Source organism: Moschus berezovskii, chromosome 4 (genome assembly GCF_049115385.1).
Source record: "Moschus berezovskii isolate FMDL1 chromosome 4, NW_MosBer_1.0, whole genome shotgun sequence".
NCBI lineage: Eukaryota > Metazoa > Chordata > Mammalia > Artiodactyla > Moschidae > Moschus > Moschus berezovskii.
In genome coordinates this window covers 46,570,835-46,593,651 of record NC_142463.1, presented here as the reverse complement: position 1 = coordinate 46,593,651, position 22,817 = coordinate 46,570,835, and the positions used below count along the sequence as shown (strand labels likewise).

The window sequence follows — 22,817 nt, the reverse complement described above, 5'->3', positions numbered from 1 at the left end:
TTGACTTTTGTTTATATAAACACTTAAGTTATTGAAAATTAAGAAAAAAATCTCTTATAATTTATTTCATTAAATTAAATAAGTAGATCAACCATCCCTTAGATCTTAAACTGCACTCATTTCAGAACATTTAAATAGATTTTATAAGTGTGTCTGGTCAAGGGAGGAAGTACGAAGGCAGACGTGTTAATGTTCTGGTGTGGACAGGATATTTTGACTATGTTATAGTCTTTGATATGAGTATTTGTCAGTTTGCTCATTCTAACATGTGTGTAAATATAATTCAGCCATTTAGTATATGGTCATTATAAGATTGAGGAGACGATGGGTAAAATAATGATTCATATCACAGCTCTTCTATTTAATAACTGTAATCTTGGAAAAGTCTTTCTTATCTTCCTGGACTTGTGTTTCCTATTTATAGAATATTAATGGTGTCTACATCATAGAATTGTCAAGATCATTAAGAGAGTCAGTGAATGTAAGTTACTTAGAACCATACCTTTCACATAATGAGTATTCAATTAATGTTATTTCAGTCGTTATTATAGTTACAATTCTAACTGTTTAAATGCTTAGACTGAAAAGGGACAATTCAAAAAAAAATACACATATTTTACTTATGAAATAGTAAGTGAAATTAGAAGAAGTGCCTCCCTAATGGAAAATGTTAAAATTCTGATTTCTCTCTTTTGTTTAGGACATTGCTACTAGATGGAAATCCATTCCGTGTTCCTCGAGCAGCCATATTACTGAAAGGAACAGCTGCTATTTTGGAATATTTGAGAGACCGAATTCCTACTTAAATTGTAGTCATTACATAATCTTGGTCATGTTAATTCTTAGTTTTCTTAAATTGATAACTAACATTTTTCTAAGGTACTATCTTCATTTATGATGGTATAACCACGTATTGTGTTCATACATTTGTTGTAAATGTTTTGCATAAGATTTATGCAAAAAAAAGATTTCACTCATCCCCACATAGCAGTTTCTTCAAAAGTGAATTTTTATTTATTATAGTTAAATATTTTTATAATGACAAAGCATTTTTGTAGAGATGGATTTTTTTCCCCATTTCTACTTGTGTTACGTATATTATGACCAACTGACTTGAATATGACCATCCAATTTCTATCTTTTCTTTAAACTTTTTTTAAAATTTCTATCTTTTCATTGACAATACAATTGAATTGAATTTATTTAATACTGTTCTTTGGCATTAAAAAAAAGCCTTTTCATTATCCATGATAAGACTTTTGTGATATGGTTGGTATCAGTATGTTTCAAATTAATATTTATTGTCTTGTTATGTTTTAATATAGTTGAAATGTTTTTTCCTAGTCTTTTTTCCATGTTTCATGAACTCCTTTTACCAGGGTTTCTAATTCACAGAAATGATACACAAGATATAATTATTTGTGGAGAAAATAGTAAAAGTGTTGTTTTAATTGCTCCCACAATTTTGAATTTAAAACTTGATTGGACTTTTTTTTTTAAGATGCTTTAGTACTAAGTTTCCTTACAACAACCTAATATTTCTAAATTCAACACATTTAAAGAAATTAGATCTGCATATTTTTCCCTCAGAGTGTGAGCATTTAAATGATACCTTTTGTTCTTTAAAAAAAAATACTGAAATTTTATTAATTTTATAGATAACAGCAACAGAAAATAAGAGCATATACTGCAAAGAAATCTTGAAATGTATTTTATTTAAATACTAAGCAGGTATTTGTATGTATAATTACTCTGTTGATGTGTTCTGATCCTTCCTTGTGCATTTTTTTTAATTTCCACGGTCTTAATTTTTAAATTTGCTAGTAATGTTAATAAGACTAAATTTGTAGTCATGCGGTAATTTTCTAAAAAGTAATTTGTTATAGGTGAACCGGATTTAATACAAATTAAATATAAACATTTGTATTTACACCAAAAATATCAGAAGTAAGCTAGTCAGTCATTATAAAATGTATTATGTGATTCTCTTAAGTAACCAATTGATAGATGGTATTAACTAGTTTATATAAACAGATGGGTGGACAGGTAGGTAAGTAGGTAATAGATGGATGGATAGATAGCTTTTGGGTGATTGAGACATTATCATATTATGAAAAAAAATCATTGCTAATAAATATTGCATGTTCATTAAAAAGTTACATGTTTAAAATATTGATTACAATGTTTATGTTTTTGGTTTAAAAGAAACATTCCCTTTTCATACAACAACTCTGTTGCTGTCTAAGAAATCAGCTTCCATATTAAACAAAAGACACTTTACAATAAGGTGACATTTTATTATTTATACAATAAAGAGACTTTTATGTTATTCAAAACACTTTTTTAAATACTGAAAAAGTTGAGTACATCAAAGCCGAAAAATGGCTTTGCTATACACTGCACAGCATTATTATAGTCCCTGTATTTTGTATCTGTACAGAAAGCATCTTCAAAATGCATTCTAATCACATTGTACACCTTTACTGTTTAGTGTCAATACATAAAATAAAACTGGAGAATACAGCTTGCATTTGCGAATTAACTGACAAAGTAACTTCATTGATTCAGTAAATTTAAAATATAGATCCATAGGAGTTCTTTGCACATAAAATGAAGCAGCTTTCAAGGCTGTCATGGTCTCATACAGCAAAAAGAAACCCATTAACTACATTCACAATCTATGTTAATAAAGTAGTAAATATGTCTTCATTCAGTTTTTATTTACATCAATATGTAGTTCAACTAAAAAGTACTGTTGTGATACAGTAGTTTTCTTTAACACATACAAAAATGACAATTTTTATATATAATGTAAGCTCAAAATCACAATTATCTCAAAATATTAATTACAACACAGCCATTTCAATTAAACATGTCATGATTTAACTTTTTATAAAATGGTAAAATTTTTTATTAAAGTAAGCAATTTGTTTCGTATTGGCTAGAGTTCACCATGTAGAAAACCTTAAATGGTAAGAGGTGTTTCAAGCCCCTACCACCCAAATTTGTATACAGCCACCTAAGCTAGCAAAGAGACAGAAAAGGCCCCAATTTATAAAGATTAAGCCTCTTTTGCTATACTGCCGTGGCTTATTGTTTCTTCCATAAAAGCTTTACAAGGGGAGTGTCAAGTAAACTGTGCAGTGAAATGCATGCATTAATATACAATATGTCTATGTAAAATGTTAGCATTTAGTACACATTAAAATGTTCACAAAGACTGCAAAAGAAGTCATAAAGAAGCATTTCTAAGATCTACCAATTGCAAATTGTAAACTTGAAAAGTACTTAATAATATAATGGAATTTCTTTGAACACAGATTCCAATTCAAGTTCTTTCTCTGGCTAAAGGAGCTTTAGTTACTTGGCCTTAAGATGTCACTGTTGTGCTGCACATATGGTGGAGAAATCAGATGTCATAAAAGACTGTGAGTCTAGAGACTGTCTTCATTTTATTAAAACTGTGGCCCAGTGTTATATCTCTGCTTAGGATTTAGTTTTTAAACTTACAGAAGAGTGAAATATTTCACTAACTGAATTATATGACCTCAAATGAAAAGTGGAAAATGAGTGTGTGTGCATGTGTTTAGCATATGGAAAAAATTAAATAAATAGGTGGAATTAAAGCTTCATTATACAATAATGAAAGATTATGCCCCAAAATAACTGAGGTCAAAAGAAATCAACTATAAAATATTTTAGGAATGAAAGAATTTTCGCGGATACTTAAAAATCCTAAAAACATAGTATCTAGTATCCTTTTCATTCTTAAGCCAATTAAAATTTTATCATTGTCTTTGTTTAGAATTGCTGTTGTTAATTTAAGATTTCTTCTCTGAATAGAAAGAGACTATAGTTCATATTATACTTTATTTTTATACAGCTGGGTGGGGGCGTGCCCTTAGGTGGTTATAAAGTGGGAAAAATAAAACTACAGTACCTGCAAATCTTACTTTTGCCAGGTTATTTTTGGTGGTCTTTAAAATTTATAAACAATTCAGTAGCTTATTACCTCATTTTCAACTAGGAAAAAATTCCTCTTTCATACGAAGACAGTGTCATTGTCCTTAAGCTTCCTTTAGTCCCTTCTATACACTGAATACAGAGAGAAACTTGATTGGCTCTTGAGGTTAAAAATATCTGGTTTATGTATCAATTATTTTTCACATCAATACTAAGGCTTTCATTTTTGAGGAGGAAAACATAGTTGAGGATGTTAACGAGAAATGCCTAAACATCATAAAGCAGTATTAAACATTTATTGCATTCCATTGACACTAGGTGTCATCAAAGCTAAAACCAAATTTTCTAGAGTAAGACTTAACATAAAACATCTTTCTGCCCTGAACAGATGCCTTTCCACATTCAAGACCAATAAGAGTCCTCTGTGTGGAGAGACTGCAAGTATTGAAAATAAAACTTATTACAGCAGTACATTCATTCTGAAAATAAATTACCATAGCTAATATGGGAACTGCTTTATATTTTATCTGCCTGAGAGTTTCATCTTGTTTTTCCTGTGGACTATTCAAAAATTACGTAAGATTTCCTGACCAAATAAGGAAAGGGGAAGAGGGACAGAAAGACACAAAGAAATATAAGGTGATTTTTTTCCTCCATGCATCAAATACTCTTCCTAATCTAGCTAATATAATGGTCAGTTGACCTGCATACCTGGGCATTATTTAACTCATTACCTGTGCAAAACGAGTGTGCAAAGAAAAACACCTATGTCTGTCTATACAGAGACATAAAACCTGAGTTTTAATAAAAAGTTTCTAATATAAGAAAACTTCTTAATGTAGGAAAATAACTTTTAAAGGGCAAAAAATACCTTTGTACAGTACAATATAATCTGCTAACTTTAAAACTTCAGTGTGCATAAACATCACATATTTTATAGGCGCCAACAAAAAAGCAACCATTTACAATTTTCTTAACTATAGCTTAGATACCCATATTTTAATTTTGAATGTCTGTTTTCATTCCCCTGAATTCATTAACTTTTCTAAAAGAAAAAAGTTAAAAGCACATTCAGATATGAGGACTGTGATGAACAGTTCCTGCTTTTTTCTAAATATTGAGGACCTAGGAGATTTGGGGTTGCTAGGCATATAACAATGTCAAGCCACAAAGGAATTCTAAAATTCAAAAGAAATAAAATCTATTTTTTAAAGAAACTATTTGGAAAAATATTTTGTGGATAGAGTTGAGCCAAAGTCTGCAAGAAGCCATTCTTACCTGCAGGCTCCCTTTCTGCAAATGATTCACTCTTAAAAACTCCTTTCTCTACACTCCATTTCCTTAGCTTTCATTTTAATTCATTTCTTTAGTTTTCCATTCTTGAACCCTGAATTGTGCCAACTGAAGCTCCCTGGTTCACATTCGGTCACCAGGGATAATGTCCTCTTTCATTTATCTACATCTTTATTAATCTCTCTTCAGGAGCTCAGTTTTCTGGGATGACTTGCTGGCCCCCTCCCACATACCACTTAACTATGTATTGGGGGAAACTCTGTTTAATCAATGTCCCCACTTATCACGAGATACCGATTTAAGGCTATTTCAAGACCTACATAACCCCTGGGCTGTAAACATCTCAGAAGCACACTGAGAAATTTTTTTAGAAAAATGAGTGCAAGTTGCTTCTCCACTTTGCCCCCAGATGACATTGTCATTAATTATGCATTCATGTCAGTTAAGTCACTGACATTTAGAAGAGGAAGCCAACTGAACCAAAAGATTTCAGCCCTTGCATCTGTAGTTGGATATAAGGGCCCTTTGAATCCTTGTATTGACAGGTGAAGGGACTCTGCAGTTTGCTTGAGTGCTGACCTTCCTCTCTCGGGTCAGCAGGCCTGGTTTGGGGAATAGGGTGGGAAATGCATATAGCAGGGTAAGGGATTAGAGGCATGAGCTTAGGGAACTGTGCTCTCTTGCTTCCTGTTTATATGACACTTGCCTGAGGATCACTAGAAAGATTTTGAATTTGTGCAGAAAGCTAGAATCAGAGTCACACCTTCTCTGCCAACAGACTTGTTACCATGGGAACCAATGCAGAAAATGAAAAAAAGAAGCTGGGAATTAAATATGGAGAAAAACTGATAGTTGATTTTTACATGACAATTTGAGCAGAATATTCCTTGTGTGGCCAAACCAATGAAAGCAGATAAAATGACTTGTTGGTATCTGGTTCTGGAGACTTATCTGGGGATACAGGAAGAAAGCAGTAAGTGTGCTGTAGTTTGGATAACAGGGGCCTTGTAAAGCCTCTGGTGATGAATAGCCCAAATGTTAACTTTATGATCAAAGGGACCCTTCAAAAGGCACATGCATGCTTAGCTTAATAAATGAAAGCAGCTTGCTGTAACAATTTTCACCTTTCCAAAGCCCCACACACTGCCTGGCAGGAGTATTGCACACCTAATATGTTATTGCTTGAAACATCTTTTCAAATACTAAAAAATTAAGAACAGCAAAGACAGCTTTCAAATCAGTGGTTCCCCTGCCCCTCCACAAGATAGCTTTTGTAAGTAGAATTTAAATTTGTTTTATTTAGGAAACATTTATTTTATCCGATACAAGTCCTCCTGTGTGCCTTCTTTTGTCATTCTGGAGTTGATAATAAAGTGATCACACCAGAGTAGGATATCAGGACAATCTATAATATGGACTTGGAGTTTCAACCTATCCTGAGAAAGCAGACCTACATATTACACTTTAAGAGGTTCTAAGGAGACAGCTGTCCTATTCTCTAGTTGGGCTACTTTCTGAAATCCTATGATTGAATACCTCCTTCTGTGACTTCAACCTTTGGCCCGTGTTTGTTTATAACTGCCCTAAGGAGAGGAGAAGGCAATGGCAACCCACTCCACTACTCTGCCTGGAAAATCCCATGGACGGAGGAGCCTGGTAGGCTACAGTCCGTGGCGTCGCACAGAGTCGGACATGACTGAGCGACTTCATTTTCACTTTCATGCATTGGAGAAGGAAATGACAACCCACTCCAGTATTCTTGCCGGGAGAATCCCAGGGACGGGGGAGCCTTGTGGGCTGCCGTCTATGGGGTCACACAGAGTCGGACACGACTGAAGCAACTTAGCAGCAGCAGCCCTAAGGAGAGGAGGGAAGGTCACACTATAGAGGAATTGATTTCACCTTTCGTGGAGAGCTAGTTTTCAAGTAGTAGTGAAATGCTTCACCTGACTCACCCTCCCAACATATGCAAAAGCTAAAAACAACATCACCCAGGAAGTAGAAGACAAGCAGTACAGCAGTCTTTTTTGGGGGGAGGGGCAGGTACATCTAACTTCAAATGATCTGAATAAAATATGCTCTTTGGGCAGTGCTGAAGTCCCCTAGACACAGATTTCACTAGTGATGCTTTTTTCTTTCTCACTAATGACTTGCTGTTCTAGTTGTTAGAATTTCTTACTGAAACCTTTGACAGTCTCAACAATTTCTTGCAATGCCAGAAGCCCATTAAATTTCTGCTTTTCCAGAAGGGCCTACAAGGTTCTGAAATCCAGTTAAACACCTTATTTTCTGCTACTTGCAGAGTTTGCAGGTGATCTTGATAATAAATTTGAGTACAATGTTCTTGCTTATGCTAAAATAACTTTTTACATCAATATTTCAGTGAGTTTCAGGATTTGAGACATCCATGCTTGGGTTTTGCAGGTAGGAAGCATTAGAATAGACTGATGCAGGACTAATCCTTAAAGCTACATGAAGCACTAAGGACAGTTCAGCAGATCTGTTTCTGAAATAAACAAAATCTGATAGGATCTTCACAAGCAGTTATGCCTTTGAATTGACATGCTATAAGAGACTGCTTCTTTTAATTTCTGTTGTCATCTCTAAAATCAGTCAGCAGATGCCTAGAGGAAAACTAAATAGTCTGCCTTAAACTAAACAATGATTAGGTTTTTCTGCGTCTTTTTATACTGACTGGACATACCTTGGACAACCTGAGCTCCTTCAGACTGAGAGGCCACCTGATACTATTTAATAGTTCTACATCATCTGCTCATTCTTCAGATAAGAATCTGAAACACTCCACACCTCATGATGTACTGATAATGTAAATTTAATTTCTTCATTTTTTTCAAAACAATTTGATTTCCCTTCTCAATTTCCTGAGGTTAAGTGACTCCCTGCTACATAATGTACCTTAAAGAGTTATAGACATAACTTTTACAGAGGTTTCTCTAGTTTATCATATAGTTTAGCATATACTCACAAATAGCCAATCTTGCCAGTATTAGTACATTTTTTGCTTTCAGTTACCAAAAGCATTTGGAAATCAAGAAAAATTGAGTGGAATGATGGTGTCTGCATGGAAGGCATATGATGAATAAGTCTAGAGATCTAATATGCATTGATGACTAGTTAACAGTATTGAATATTGGAAATTTGCTAAAAAGAGTATCTTTCATGTGCTTTCCCCACACACAAAATGGCAACTATGGTGACCAAGCGATGAGACGTTAACTAGACTGTAGTAATTATTTCTCTATGTATTTGTACACCTTATATATACATAATTTTTATGAAAAAACCTAAAACGTCACACACCATTGCTGTTCTTTCTGGATTAAGGTGAGATGTTGGCTAAATAGTTCAATTTAATAAAGTAAAAAAAAATGACCTCGCATACGGACCACTGACCATATATAGTTACTGGGCTTTTTTCAATACCTTTTAACCTTGATCTTCAGTATATACCCAAAGTAATATCTGAAGGTCAAAATACCTCTGATTAAGAATTTAATAAGCACAACCTTATTTTCAAACTCAAGCATGCCTCACAGTCCATTGCATAGTTTTAATAATTCCCACTGTCTGAGCTGCTGCACAGAGACACTGCATTGTTCACAAATAAAACCCGCCAGCCACTTCAGCCACAGTAGCAGCTAACTTTCCAGACTTTTGACCCACCCACCTTTATTATACAATTGCTGTCCCACCTCTAGGCTAATCCTAACCTGAATTTGAAAATCCTTCAGTTTTCATCTCAAAAAGCAAACAAAAACTGAAACTTTATTACATAAAAACTGTATCTGTTATTTCTCTGGCCACTGTAATATCTGAGGAGATTTTCCCCCCAGAATAACTTGTGGAAGTTTATATGACTTCCACTTCTTGGTGCTTAGGAGATGATGCCAGGGCAGTTGCAATGGTTGACACTGGGAGACCTTTAGAGAGGGCTGTGAGGACTGACCACACAGGCATTTCAGCTGTCTGTCTAAATGGTACATGTGAGATTTGGTCTGTATCTCCATAGTTCTAGGCACTCTTTAGTCTTCTACTTTCTAGAAAATTTTATCATAGGTTTACTGCTCAAGTGTATTTTTTTTTTTTTCCTGAATTCTCATGGGCCCTGTTCTGTTCTTAAACACAAAGTATCTCCAACCAGTCCATCCTAAAAGAAATCAGTCCTGAATATTCATTGGAAGGACTGATGCTGAAGCTGAAACTCCAATACTTTGGCCACCTGATGCAAAGAACTGACTCATTGGAAAAGACCCTGATGCTGGGAAAGATTGAAGGCAGGAGGAGAAGGGGACAACAAAGGATGAGATAGCTGGATGGCATCACTGACTCAACGGATGTGAGTTTGCATAAACTCTGGGAGTTGGTGACGGACAGAGAGGCCTGGCGTGCTGCAGTCCATGGGGTCGCAAAGAGTCGGACACAACTGAGCGACTGAACTGAACTGATCTTCCTAATATGAAGGTGTTTATTGTGATCTTTTCTTTCTGTATATGTACATAAATATTTAGAATATGTGAGTTCACCAGAAGTACGCACACTTTTAAAGGTGTTTAAAACAAATTATTTTAAAGCAAAGATTTAAAGAGTTTAACTGTTTAAAGTTTAACTGTTTGATTCTTCCCTTTCCTGAAACTGAGCTCTTCAAGTGGAACAGTAGGCCTTTGTTATCAGGCTTTGGCTCAGTGGTAAAGAATCCGCCTGCCAATGCAGATGTGGGTTTAATCCCTAGGTCAGGAAGATCCCCTGGAGAAGGAAATGGCTCCCACTCCAGAATTCTTGTCTGGGAAATCCTATGGACAGAGGAGCCTGGTGGGATATAGTCCAAAAGAGTTGGACAGGACTTAGAGACTGAGCATGCACTGCACACATCCTGCAGTGAATTAGATTCTCCCTGTGACCTGAGACTTTGTCTTCTTTGAAAAAGAACATATATGAGGGATAGGAACCTTGCCTTCCTAAGGGAACCGAAAAATATTCTCTGTCCACATTAAAAAAAACACAATAAAGCTGAAAGGAAGTGTTTGCCATTTTATTATTCTGGGAGAGAAACTGATACTGCACTGTTCTATGTTATCACCTTATATACTACCTATATAGTAGTATTTATTAGGCATATAGTAGTATTTATTAGGCAGGTTATACATCTGTCTTTCCATTAGACTGGGCTTTTGAGAGGAAGGACCATGGCTTATTTATATTTTTATTTCCCACTGTTCTCAAAATCCTTTGCTCATTAACATACGTTTATTAAATTAAATGCACAGCAAAAGAGATAAGCTGTTTTAATCACTGATACTTTTTCTTAAAGGATAAACACATAGATTGGCTACAGGACAAATCTTAGGATGGCTCAGAGGAAGACTTGGGAGATAATTACTTAATCACCTCTCTAAGCTATAGAACTATTCAAGCATACATATAGGCCTGCCTGGATGAATATTCTAAATATGAGAATATATTATTGTGGATATGGGAAGTTTAAAAAGAGAAGAACAAAAAGAAGACACAGTCCCTTACCTTTTAATATTTTATGATAATCTAGGTCACTTGGAGAAATATGTGAAAACCTAAAAAAAAAAAAAATTAGTACCCGATACTGTGTGTGTCTGTGTGCCTCTGTGTGTGAAAGATAGGCAGACAGAAAGAGATTGCAAAAGAGATAATGAGAGAGAGTCTTGAGTTTGAGTTTCTCTGAGAAAAGGTCACAAACAGATCGGTAACATTTGCTAGCAACATTCATGGCTTCATGAAGAACACAGAGTGATGGCCTGCTAGGGAATCTGTCTTGATCACAATAACACTGTATGATTATATCAAATGGAAAACACTTATTGTTAAATTGGACGACATCTTTAGTATGGCAGAAAATTATGTCCAAAGACTGGCTTTCAGGGTTAAAATAAATGGACAGCGAGTAGACAATTGTTACAAGTCAGGAACACTGTGTATAATGATAACATAGAGGAAAAATCAAATTTGGAAAATGGATCTTGCCTACAACCTAACAACCCTCTTTTATGGGTGATTCCTGGCTTCATGAACACCAACAGTAGTAAATGGAGTGTCAAATATGTCCATCATTCACTTATTTTTCAGTGAGGTGACACAGCTGGACAATTGGCATCCTGTATGTGGTGGGAGGCATGCAAGGAATTTTTCAGAGGGTTGTAGGCATTTTAAGCAACCGTTCTTCACAACTTTCTTCTCTCAACTACTTAGGGCGCCACACACAACCCAACCTTGGTGATTTTCCCATTTGTTTTAACTAAAACCAGAGCTTCCCAACCTCTTTACATCATGGCACAGATAGAAAATGGTCATGCTTGTTCTGCATAATGGGGTATAGGTGGGTCAAATAGATAAGGCTTCTCCAGGCCCCAAGTGAAAGCAACAAGTCACAAGTCCATGTACTCTGAGGGGATCAATACGTCAGTACTTGAGGGAACTAAACTGACTGCTGGATAAGTATTAATAAACAAAAACCCCCACACTAGTTGAGTACAGAAATAGTTTTCAAGTAACTTTTCTCTCATTCTCAGTACAAATTTCTCCTAATTTTTGTTCTAATATTTAGTTTAGATTTCACAGCCAAAACTATCATGAAAAGCTCTTGGAAATCTAAGAAGAGAGGAAAAAAGATGATGAAATAGAAAATAAAGCAAATAAAACAAGGCAAAAGCTGTATTAAAAAGAATGAAACTATGGTGAACATCTGTATTTGCTTTAAAATGTGGGGCCATGTTGTGTACAATTAAATTTATTTAGGAGATATTTTTCTCTTCTGAAAAGCGAAAAAGCACATTTGGTAAGAAAACCCAAGATGGTGCACTAAAATCAACACGCTTCAGGTCATAGAGAAGTTATTGAGTTGGCCAGAAAATTCATTTGGGTTTTTCCATAACACCTGATGGAAAAATCCAAGCAAACTTTTTGGCCAACCTAATATAAAGCACCAACCCCCAAAGAAGATTGACTGAATTTGCTAAAAACATACTGTATTAGTAGTGGGTTGATCATGTGGCCAGAAGGAAACTGTTTCCTTTGGAGGAAAACACCAGAGGATTAAATAGTTTTACATAGACTTTGGGAAAGAACGTGTTCTTTCTACCTTTGCTTGGGTTTAGAAAAAACAAAGATTAAATGGTTGGCAGAGAAATACCACAAACAGGAATAAATAGGCCTTTGGTGGAATTAGCCAGAGCAGGACCAAACAAGGACGATGGCTAAGCCATCGCTAAGCCATGAGAGTGAGGATATAATTAGCTTAGAAGAAGTAAACAGAAACATTCGGTTTTTAAAATAATGATCTAGCCAGTAGAGGCCCTGACATTCCAAATGTCTAAGAACCAAAATAGCTTGAGGACACAGGTCACCAAGGCTGCTAGTGGTTTTGTGCCTTCAACACCCAGACATTCTGGTTGAAAGAAGGGAGGTTGGGGAGATTTTAAACCATCCCCTTGAATCTGATTATCAGTTTATGAGATGTATTTTGAAATACATTTTGTATTCAGTTTATAATACATAATATCTGATTGATGTGCTCAGTCAGATTCGACTTTTTGTGACCACATGGACTAGAGCCTGCCAGGCTTCTCTGTCCATGGGATTTTCCCGGCAAGAATACTGGAGTGGGTCGCCATTTCCTCCCACAGGGGATCTTCCCTACCCAGGAATTGAACTCGTGTCTCCTGCGTTTCTTGCACTGCAGACAGATTCTATACCACTGAGCCACCAGGAAGGCCCAAATCTGGTTATAATATTAATTTCTGTACACATAGATAAAATGAAAAATTAAGATTTTATGCTGGATACCTTGTTACTACCAGGTGTCACTAGGAAATAAAGCTGTATACATATATACACATATTTAGATTTGGACTAGTTTTAGACTTACATAATCAAGATTATGCTCACTTCAGTTCAGTTCAGTCGCTCAGTCATGCCGGACTCTTTGTGATCCCATAGATTGCAGTATGCCAGGCCTGTATAGTTAATTCCTGATATTTAAGTTTTGGAGAGGTAATCTAAAAATACATATTTTAAATAATTTGTGGTAAATACCTTCCCACATATTTGGAATGAGCATATAGGAAGCAAACTTGTTAAAATATCTCTACAAAATATTTGGAGAACCAAAGGAGGTTAAAGAACAATTAAAATGGCAGATGTCATAATTAATCTGAACTGGAATATTAGAATTTTAAATCACACACTCACTTGAAGTTGAGAGAGAGAGACTCTTTCTTTCTGTGGTTGGGTCCTGGGTGGTTGGTAAAATCTGAGAGGTGTAGTCAAAACTATAGAAACTGATTAAAATAAGCTTAAACCTTTTAATTTTTCGCTTGTATTGTTTAAATTTAGAGTATTATTTCAAACTAATTCTCTCAAAAGAGTATGAAAAAGGGTGTTAATAGTTTTATCAATAGTTTATTAACACTTATTTTTTGTTATATCAGCAGGACCGGTATAAAAACGGACTGTCCAGAGCGGGGTTATCCAAGCTACAGACTTGCTGATTGAGATACATAAAATTGTACTATAGATATAAGTGCTCCATCTGGTGGCAACTCTTCAGAACTGCATACGTATTCCTACAAAGTGCGGCTCTGTTCAACCATGCATGAAGATACTGTATGTTAGACGTGAATCCTAGTTTGTTACTCTCCGTAATTTAAACAGGGTCTCAGTGAGATGAAACATATGATGTTTCCTTATCAGGGTGGGTTACTGAGGGAAGCCCTAGCCTCCTCTTTGGAGGAATGTAATTCCTTGAAGGTCGATAGGTGAACCATCCTCTCAAGGTCCTCTTCTGTCTATGATAGAACAATAATTTTCCTCATTTCTTCGCTGAACTTTTACCTAGGGCTATATGCTAAAGCTGAAACTGCAATACTTTGGCCACCTCATGCGACGAGTTGACTCACTGGAAAAGACTCTGATGCTGGGAAAGGTTGGGGGCGGGAGGAGAAGGGGACGACGGAGAATGAGATGGCTGGATGACATCACCGACTCTGTGGACATGAGTTTGAGTGAACTCCGGGAGTTGGTGATGGACAGGGAGGCCTGGCGTGCTGTGATTCATGGGGTCGCGGAGAGTCGGACATGACTGAGCGACTGAACTGAACTGAACTGATACTGATACTGGCCTTTATTTCAGAAGAGGGCTCTGACAATTTATTTTTTTTTATGAGCTAACTTTTGGTGATTTTTCCCCCTTTCTTTACTGAGAAGTTAACATGACTAAAAAAATTATCCACCACATTACAAAAATAATTTGTTATAAATAATGATGAAATGAAACGTATTTCTAATATATGCCTTATTTTTCATCACTTTCTGCCAGGAGAGAAGGAGGGAGAGGAAGGGAATTGCAGGGATGTCTGACGGGGGCGTGGTCACCAGGAGATGAGGGTGTGTTTGAATCTGGGTCTGATCTCTGCCATCCAATTCCTTCCGTTCCTCTCTATCAGCCTTTCATCTCCACTCGTTCTCCTCATTCTTACTCCCCTGATAACATTAATTCCTCCCTTTCTTCCAGCCTTTTATTACTCTTCCTCACTGTTCTAAAAACTCTTACTTAAAATACAGTACTCCTGCTCTTCTGAAATACTCTTACCCACTTGCTAGTCTAAAATAATGTTGCTCTCTCGATTAATACTACCCTTTTCATTTTCACTTCGTTTTTGTTCAAACAGAAATTGGCATTCTTTTCCTCATGTAAATACATAGAGAGTGGGCTATAAGACCAAGCTGGACAGTTTGAGGCACCCTACTATCAGAAAAAAATGATTTGAAATTTCCTTCAGGATATACTAATGGCTTCTGATACAAAATTTCATTAAAAGAAGCCCTATGCAGCCTGTTAGCAAGTTCTCCCCATACAAAGAAATTAAAAGGCAGAGACAAAAAAAAAAAAAAATGGCAGAGGCAGATGGAATAATTAGTATTATTAGTATAAACACAATAGTAATGAGAAATAGATTTAATGTTTGAGACTGATTGAATTCTGTAATTCAATTTGCTATGAAACCCAAATAGAAACCCAAATAGGAAATACTGTTGAGAGAAAGCTAAGAAAGAAATGTTTTATTTGTAAGGAAAGCAAGATCCTATGAGGTAATAAAGGAACTCTGGTTAGGAGCTTACCAACCTAGTGTTCTCCTAACAGAGTTTTTTTTTTCCAGGGGTTGAATTCCAATTTTTCTTTTCTGCCCCTTCAAACAAAGTACCTAATGAAACTAATAGCAATGGCAGTAGAAATACTTTTCTTTCTGCTTTGAGATCAACGGGCCAGACACTGATCTCTATAAAAGTTTGGGAGGGGGCATGTGGTTTTATTAAGGTAATCAGCTTTTCTGTGATCTCTGTACACAGTTAATTATGTTAATTTTAAAACTTATGCAGTAGCCTGAGAATTCTGGAGTATATGACATTTTACTTTAAGGATGAAGATAGTGGAATATCCCCATGAAAGGATCCAAAATGCAGAGTGAAAATATTGTTATGCTGAACTATAGCTAAAAGCTGTGGACAGACTTGTCTTTATTCTAGAAAAGGCAGCATTAGGCAGTGGTTTCATTAAATTTTAGAGCTAAAATAGGGTTAGGGATTCGCTCTTCTCAACTTCCTTTTCCTGGCCATCCCTATCACAACTTCTCCAAATTGTAAAGCTTGATAAAGTGATCTACCAAGTCACAGTGTACAGCTGGAATAACCCTAAATAGGGACCTAAAGCCAGTTCTAAGCATGCACTCTTGTCTCCTTGGTTCACAAAATCACTTGACCTCTCCAGGTCTTGGGCCTCTGGTATAATGTGGAAACAGGGCTTGATTATTTCTAAGATGCTCTAAGACCAAGACCATGGCTCTATAAGTTCAAACTTTGCATTCATTTCTCTGGGAGATTTCTGGCATCCATCTGCATGACTTCTTCCAAGAAGAGACGACCCAAATGAATCAAAAGGATTGATATGATGTACTCCAATTAAATGAACAAAAGTTGTTTCTTAAGCTTTTTGGACGGTGTTTAAGGTCCTTAGCTTCCCTGGTAGCTCAGCTGGTAAAGAATCCACCTGCAATGGTTTGATTCTGGGGTTGGGAAGATCCTCTGGAGAAGGGATAAGCTACTTACTTCAGTATTCATGGGCTTCCCTGGTGGCTCAGATGGTAAAGAATCTGCCTGCACTGCAGGAGACCTGGGTTTGATCCCTGGGTTGGGAAGGTCCTCTGGAGGAGGGCATGGCAACCCACTCCAGTATTCTTGCTGGAGAATCCCCATGGACAGAGGAGCCTGGTGGGCTACAGTCCACGGGATCACAAAGAGTCAGATACGACTGAGCGACTAAGCACATCACAAAGTCTTTAGAAGATATAAAAGGAAAATCAAATACAACTGTTGAAACACAGCATGAGAACCTAAAAGGTCTTAGAAGAAATGCTGAGGAGGAGAGGAAGATTGGGTTAAAAGGGAGAATTGAAGAAAGAAAAGAATGAACTGAGAAAGGGAACGTTTCATGGTTTAAAGTTGTTATGTACATTGAACATCAACTTCTTGTTTAATCCAGTAAACGTTTATGTGCCAGGCCTATCATCCACTTAATCACTGAACAAATATTTATTGAGCACCTGCTATGCTTTTGACACTCTACAGGCCCTAAGGATACATAGAAAGCAAAACCAGATGTGCCTCCTCGAAGCTCTTCAGTCTAGAATGCCTCTTTTAGTATTGTCAGATCCTCCCAAGAAACATCCAGGTGATAAGAGAAGAAAGAACAAAGGTATATCAAACCTCTATGACCAAAGGTAGAATGTAATAGGTACTATAAAACATACAAAAAGTAATATGATGGTATTAATATTAGGGAGAGAAACTTCTTCCAATATAATACTTGGGAAAATTTCATGATGGTAATCTTTGAACTGGATCCTGAAGGCTGCATATAATTTTGATACTTTAGAGAGAACGGGGAGAGGAAGACATTTCAATAGAGGGACCATTGTGGGCAAAGGCTGAGATTAGAAGGTACTCAGTGAAAGGTAAAGAGTTTAGGTGTCCAAAACACTTATGGGGGCTTCCCTGGTGGTCTAGTGGATAAGACTTTTAGCTCCCACTGCAGGGGTACAGGTTTGATCTCTGGTCTGGGAATTTAAATCCCACATGCCACATGGTGCAGCCAAAAAAAAAGAGAGAAAAAAAAAGACAGTAACAACAAAAACAAACAAAAAACCTGGGGACAAATTCTACCTCAATAAAATTGTTTAAAAAAAATAACACTGTATATGTACAGACTGAATGAAGAAAAACAAGTAATTCCTAGATTCAAATAATCAAACTTTTCTTGAAAGAATAAACAGATGTCCACCATATGTGAATGTCTGATTCTACTTAATGCAAACAGTATTTTCATGAGATAGTCTGAACAGCACTCAGTAAAATACTTTTCACCTCACTGAAGTAAGTGAGGTAAATAAACATGACATGCAGCCAGCTGAATGAATATTCAACTCATTGCATTTCTCCGTGGGTCATGAGTGATTCTAATATTGGTCCTCTGGACTCACATGCTTTCTGATGGCCTGTAAGAAGCAGTGGTCATAGGAGGGATCCTTTGGAGACATTAAGCATTGAAGAATCTCTTCAATCAAACACATCAAGCCTTTAAAAATACAGCTTCTATCTCTTTCTTCCATCATGTCAGTGACATACAGGCACAGTGCAGAGCCAGGTTGAAGGATATCATTTTTTCTAATAGTCTCTCTTTTCTTTGGAACAAACTGGTAAAATTTTCTTTCACAGATTCAAAGGATTACAGTTGCTATTTATCTTGTCCAGTAAAGAATCCACTCTTGCCACTTCTAGCCTCTCAAATATTGTCCTAAGTCTTGGGAAATACTCATACAGCCTCCCAAAGACCACAGAACCCAGTAGGAAGGCCTATTTATAGCTCCAAATGTAACATGCTCAAACCTCAAAGAGATTTGACTAGATAAGGATGCTGCTTCCTTTTGCAATGCATGGGCTGAGGGCAGGGACACAGGGACTCACCATATGGCCTTGTCCTCTCTTTGATCTGGAAGTTCTCCCATCTTTTCACTTCATTGTGAGATTCTGTGCAGAGGAGACCATGTTACAGCCCTCATAGTGCCTGGTATATAGCTGATGCTCAACAAATATTTGTTAACATCACATCTAATGTTTCTGTTATATTCTTCAATAAACTGTCCCCAAATGTTTTGAATTTATGAATGACATACCTTAGGCATCTGAGATTCAGCTACAGTTCTCCTATGGAGGAATTACAGAGTTTGCTGATGAAAATAAGGCTCTGAACTAAGATGTTTTACTCTAGGTATATAGTTACTTGACAATTTTTAAGCTGTGTACTCATCCTGTTATTTTAAAGAAGGGAAAAAAAAAAACCTGACATAAATAATACAATTGTGTAACAGGGATAGATTTGAGAAAAACTATACTTTTTCAAAAGTAGAGAAAGATTAGATGATTCATTTAACTTTTCCCCTCAACATCCTTTCTTGCACACATTAAAAGTTACACTAGCTTAAAGAATGAAATATTTTAAAAGCCTCCCCACCCACAAAAAAAGGGATAAGACTTTGACCCTCAGAGTCACAGGATTTCATTGCTTTCTACATAAACACTGCTTGAATTTCACAATCTTCTACTCTGAGGTGCTTCAATTAACAAAATACAAAATTAAGCCAAGAAAAGTGAATTTTGCAGCCCAAAAAAATTGGGGGAGGTTGGTGTGGCTGTAGAGATAACCTTCTCATCTGTGCCTGCTTTACATCCAGGACTACTTATTATCTTGTTCAGTGTTCATTGGGTTGTTGCAAAGCAAGAGCTCACTGTTACACATCAAAATCCAGGAGGGAAAAAGCTACCAGATAAAATAATGCTTCTTTCTCTCTTTACTTCCTATAGAACTGTTCTCAGAGAAAATTATGATAATCACATAGTTAAAAGCCCAAGGCTTTAATAAAATTCCTAGGTTTTCACTTACCCTCTTTATTCAAAACTTGAGTGGACTTTTTCCCTCCATTTATCAGAAATTTTGAATTCTCCAAAGTTAAAATCATGGAGTTTATACTATCACAGGATAGTATTTCTTAATCATTCTCTTGCAGACAGTGTCAAAGGTTAGGACGATTGGAACCTGTCCCCATGACAATCAGCTGGGAGCCTCAGTGTCCTCAATGCAGTAAAATCCAACGTTTCAAAAACAGAAGTGGAAACAGTTCTATTGAAGCACTGCCAGCTTCACCCTTGCACACGAGCTTTGTCTGATACTGTCAGAGACATGATACATGCTCCATCTTTGAGCCTTGGTTAATGCTACTACGCTAGGTTCCTCGATCACCCAAGAAACTTCCTCCCAAACCGGAAGCTGGAACCATCAGTTGATAGTCAGGGGTCTCCACACAGAACTCTAACAGGACCTCTTATCCTTGTGTCATCTGGACAGAAGCAGTCATCTGCTTTTGGAACATCATGGGGAGTTTGAGGTATGGATCTATAGCAGCAACAGCAGTGAGGAAGACAGGTCAGTTTTGCATTCTAGAACCAAAAATAACCCCAGAAGGTTCAGAATATAACTAGAAAACTTGATCTTGTATCTGCCTTAGTTTCATATGGTAGAATGTTTCAAAAAGCATTCTCTGAAGAGTTTAGATCAAATGAGGATGAAAGGATGCCTAGGAGAGGTGATGACCAGGATCTCCTATAATATTAACCTACATGCTTTCTTTGTTGCACATTTCTTTTTCCATAGCCCACACTCTACTTTCTCGCTATAAGGTATACCTGGGGGATGGTTGTGCTGAGAGTGATGGGGGCAATACTCTGGGCCGAGTCAGGATGCTTTTCTTAATGGAAGGTGTATTACTAAGGAAAAAAGTTCATGCAGATTGAAGATTTCCTCCCAATTCCCAGATGATCAGGCAACCAAAAGAGAGGGCACATCACCAACCCAGTGTTTGAACATTTTATTAAGCCTCAGAATGATTTAGCATTTCTGTGTGAGGAAAACTCAACCTTATTTTTCTTGATACTACATAAAGGACCTATCTTCTTAACTGATTCGATTTTATTATTTGCATAACTCTTTACTGAGCCAGTGTTTCAAAAACCCTGTCATTTGGTCAGCGTATCAGGAATCAGCCAAAGATGTTGATTGAATTTACCAAAGACTTAGAGTGGTGGTTCTCTGCCAGCATGGTTTTTCATCTGGTTATGTTGTGGTGCCCTTGGCTGCGTGTGAAGTTGTCAGAATGGACTCTTGGTCTGTGTGCCAACAGGGGCAGAAATTTACTGAGGACAGCATTAAAAGTCAATAGAAAGGCAAGTTGGCAAACACACACTGTTTTCCAAGGCTTTAAATTGTGGTGGAGATATTAAATCAATTTTATGATTAAAAGTAAAATGTTTTCCTGCATCAGTCATTTTGCCAAATTCAGATATTTTTCATGTAATGTATGAATATATAAAATTAACTTTTTCAAAGTTTTCCTTCCTTTGAATACTCCCTCTCTTTAGCTCACCTAGTAAAACATATCTCAGTCCTACCTCTAATAAGTAATTATATTAGTGATATATGTGGAATCATCTTTAAGGTTAAGAACTAATCGATCCTGATTTGTCACTCTCTCTTTAAAACTGCTTTCCATCCTTAAGGTGGTAATCCAACAAAAGACCCAGATTGTTTGACATCTATGTAATTACAGTTCTTATTAACTCGGACACATATATTTGATAGATTTCAATAAGCAATAAATTATCATGATATAAATATTTGTATGTTATACTGACTTTTGATATTTCTTGTCAAAAAGATCCTTATATTTTGAAAGTGTTATGTTTGTTTAGGTAGGTTGTATTGTCTGGTAAGCTAGAATTATCATAAGAGAGCTTTGGTGACAATGTAAGTGATGATAAGCCATGTAAATAGTAAAAAAAAAAAAAAAAATGTCCACTAATGTCTATTTGGCTTGCAAAATCTGCAACAATTTTACTAGTAATTTTCAGTGCTTATTCTTTTCACCTAATACTTTTCTCATTCCCTCCCATTATGTCTTACTCATGTCAGGTATAAGACAGCTTTCTCAGCAGAAAGATCCTAATAAAAATCAAAGACCAAGATGAATCTATTGGAGTCATCATGAATTCCACTTCTTTTTTTGTGGCTATTGATTTTTCTTTTTTAAAGGCACACCCTTAACTTTTGCTTGTTCATTTTTGTTAACATAAACCAAATGCTAATTCAAACAGCAAAACCAGTTCTTCCATAAAAACCAATACCACACATTTGTGTATTACTGATTTTGGTCACCCATTGAATCAATAAGACTCTTTCCCCCTTAAGTGATCAATGATTTTTTTCAGTCAACCTAAAAAAAAAAAAACAAACACCTCTTTTCATTATTACCTGCCTTTTTTCAGTATGCAGCATGGCAGTACAATTGACAATGAGGTGCTTTGCACATCAGCTTTCCTTTCCAGTTGGTCAGGGGTCCCTTTTCTCTTGTTCTCATTTCCTGAGAACAGGAAGGAGTAAAGCATGGCCCAACACAATGTTGGCACATCAGGGGTGGCAGAGGGTTTACTAGATTATGGTTCTCTCTGCTTGGCCTCAGAAACATCTCCTGAGACCCTGTGTTTGATGTGGAAACCTGACATAAGAGAAAAAGACTTGGTAAGTCCTTTATCTGACTCTTCTCCCAATTATCGCATGAAAAATTAAATAAAACTAATGGGATGACCGGAGCTGCTTCATGGCTACCAAACTAGACCCATGAGTTTGGTTCTCCTTTAAGTGATCTTGGGAAGCCAGTGAGGGCCTCTATCTTGACTACTGATGATCATCCTAATATATGGCGGGTATGGTGGTTTGGTGTGAGTTTTTGGCAAAGAAAAAATTAGGCTCTGAAAGACATTTCTCATCAGAAATTGTCAATATATTAAAATGCATTTAAAAGTTACTTCTGGGAAGCATATTAAATAGGCCAATCATTTAATCATTTGCTAAATATCAAAGCCTATAAAATCATAGTATAATGTCACCCTGACATAAAGCAACATCAAAATTAGTGCATCATCTATAAAGTGAAGTATCATTTGCCTTCAAGTGACAAATTCTATTGCCAAAAAAATACCACTGTACTTCTAATAAGTGACACTCATTTTAATAGACCCTACAAAAATACAATATTTTCAATGTCCCCATAAAACAGTTAACTTACAAATATTACTCTCAGAGCTTTGGTGACATCAATATGTGACACTGTTGTGAAAGTTGTAACAAAATACTTGGAACACTGGCATGTAAAGTAAATTCATTATATATATTTTAAAAAAGAGAGCTATGTCAAAATATGAGGAAGAATGCATATAATCAACTCTGGGAAATTATTCTGGAATGTGAAATTAATATTTTAATCAAATGAATGACTAATATATAAAGAAACATTTTTAAAGGGTTATAACATGAATTTTGATCATTTGTAAAGGAAAACAGTTCCAATGTA

At 36.2% G+C, this 22,817-nt stretch overlaps 2 protein-coding genes across 2 annotated transcripts in view; one reads left to right on the top strand and one right to left on the bottom strand.

Annotated features, from left to right (window-relative positions):
* Window positions 1–4,196, top strand: part of LRRC40 (leucine rich repeat containing 40) — a 46,041-nt gene extending 41,845 nt beyond the window's left edge. Inside the window, exon 15 of the mRNA XM_055402287.2 lies at window positions 701–4,196. Coding sequence (XP_055258262.2) covers window positions 701–806 — 106 coding nt within the window. The 3' untranslated portion in view covers window positions 807–4,196. The remainder of the gene's footprint in view (window positions 1–700) is intronic.
* A 17,704-nt stretch (window positions 4,197–21,900) lies between these two features.
* Window positions 21,901–22,817, bottom strand: part of LRRC7 (leucine rich repeat containing 7) — a 503,703-nt gene continuing 502,786 nt past the window's right edge. The window contains exon 27 of the mRNA XM_055402285.2: window positions 21,901–21,962. Within this exon, the coding sequence (XP_055258260.2) occupies window positions 21,901–21,962 (62 nt within the window). The remainder of the gene's footprint in view (window positions 21,963–22,817) is intronic.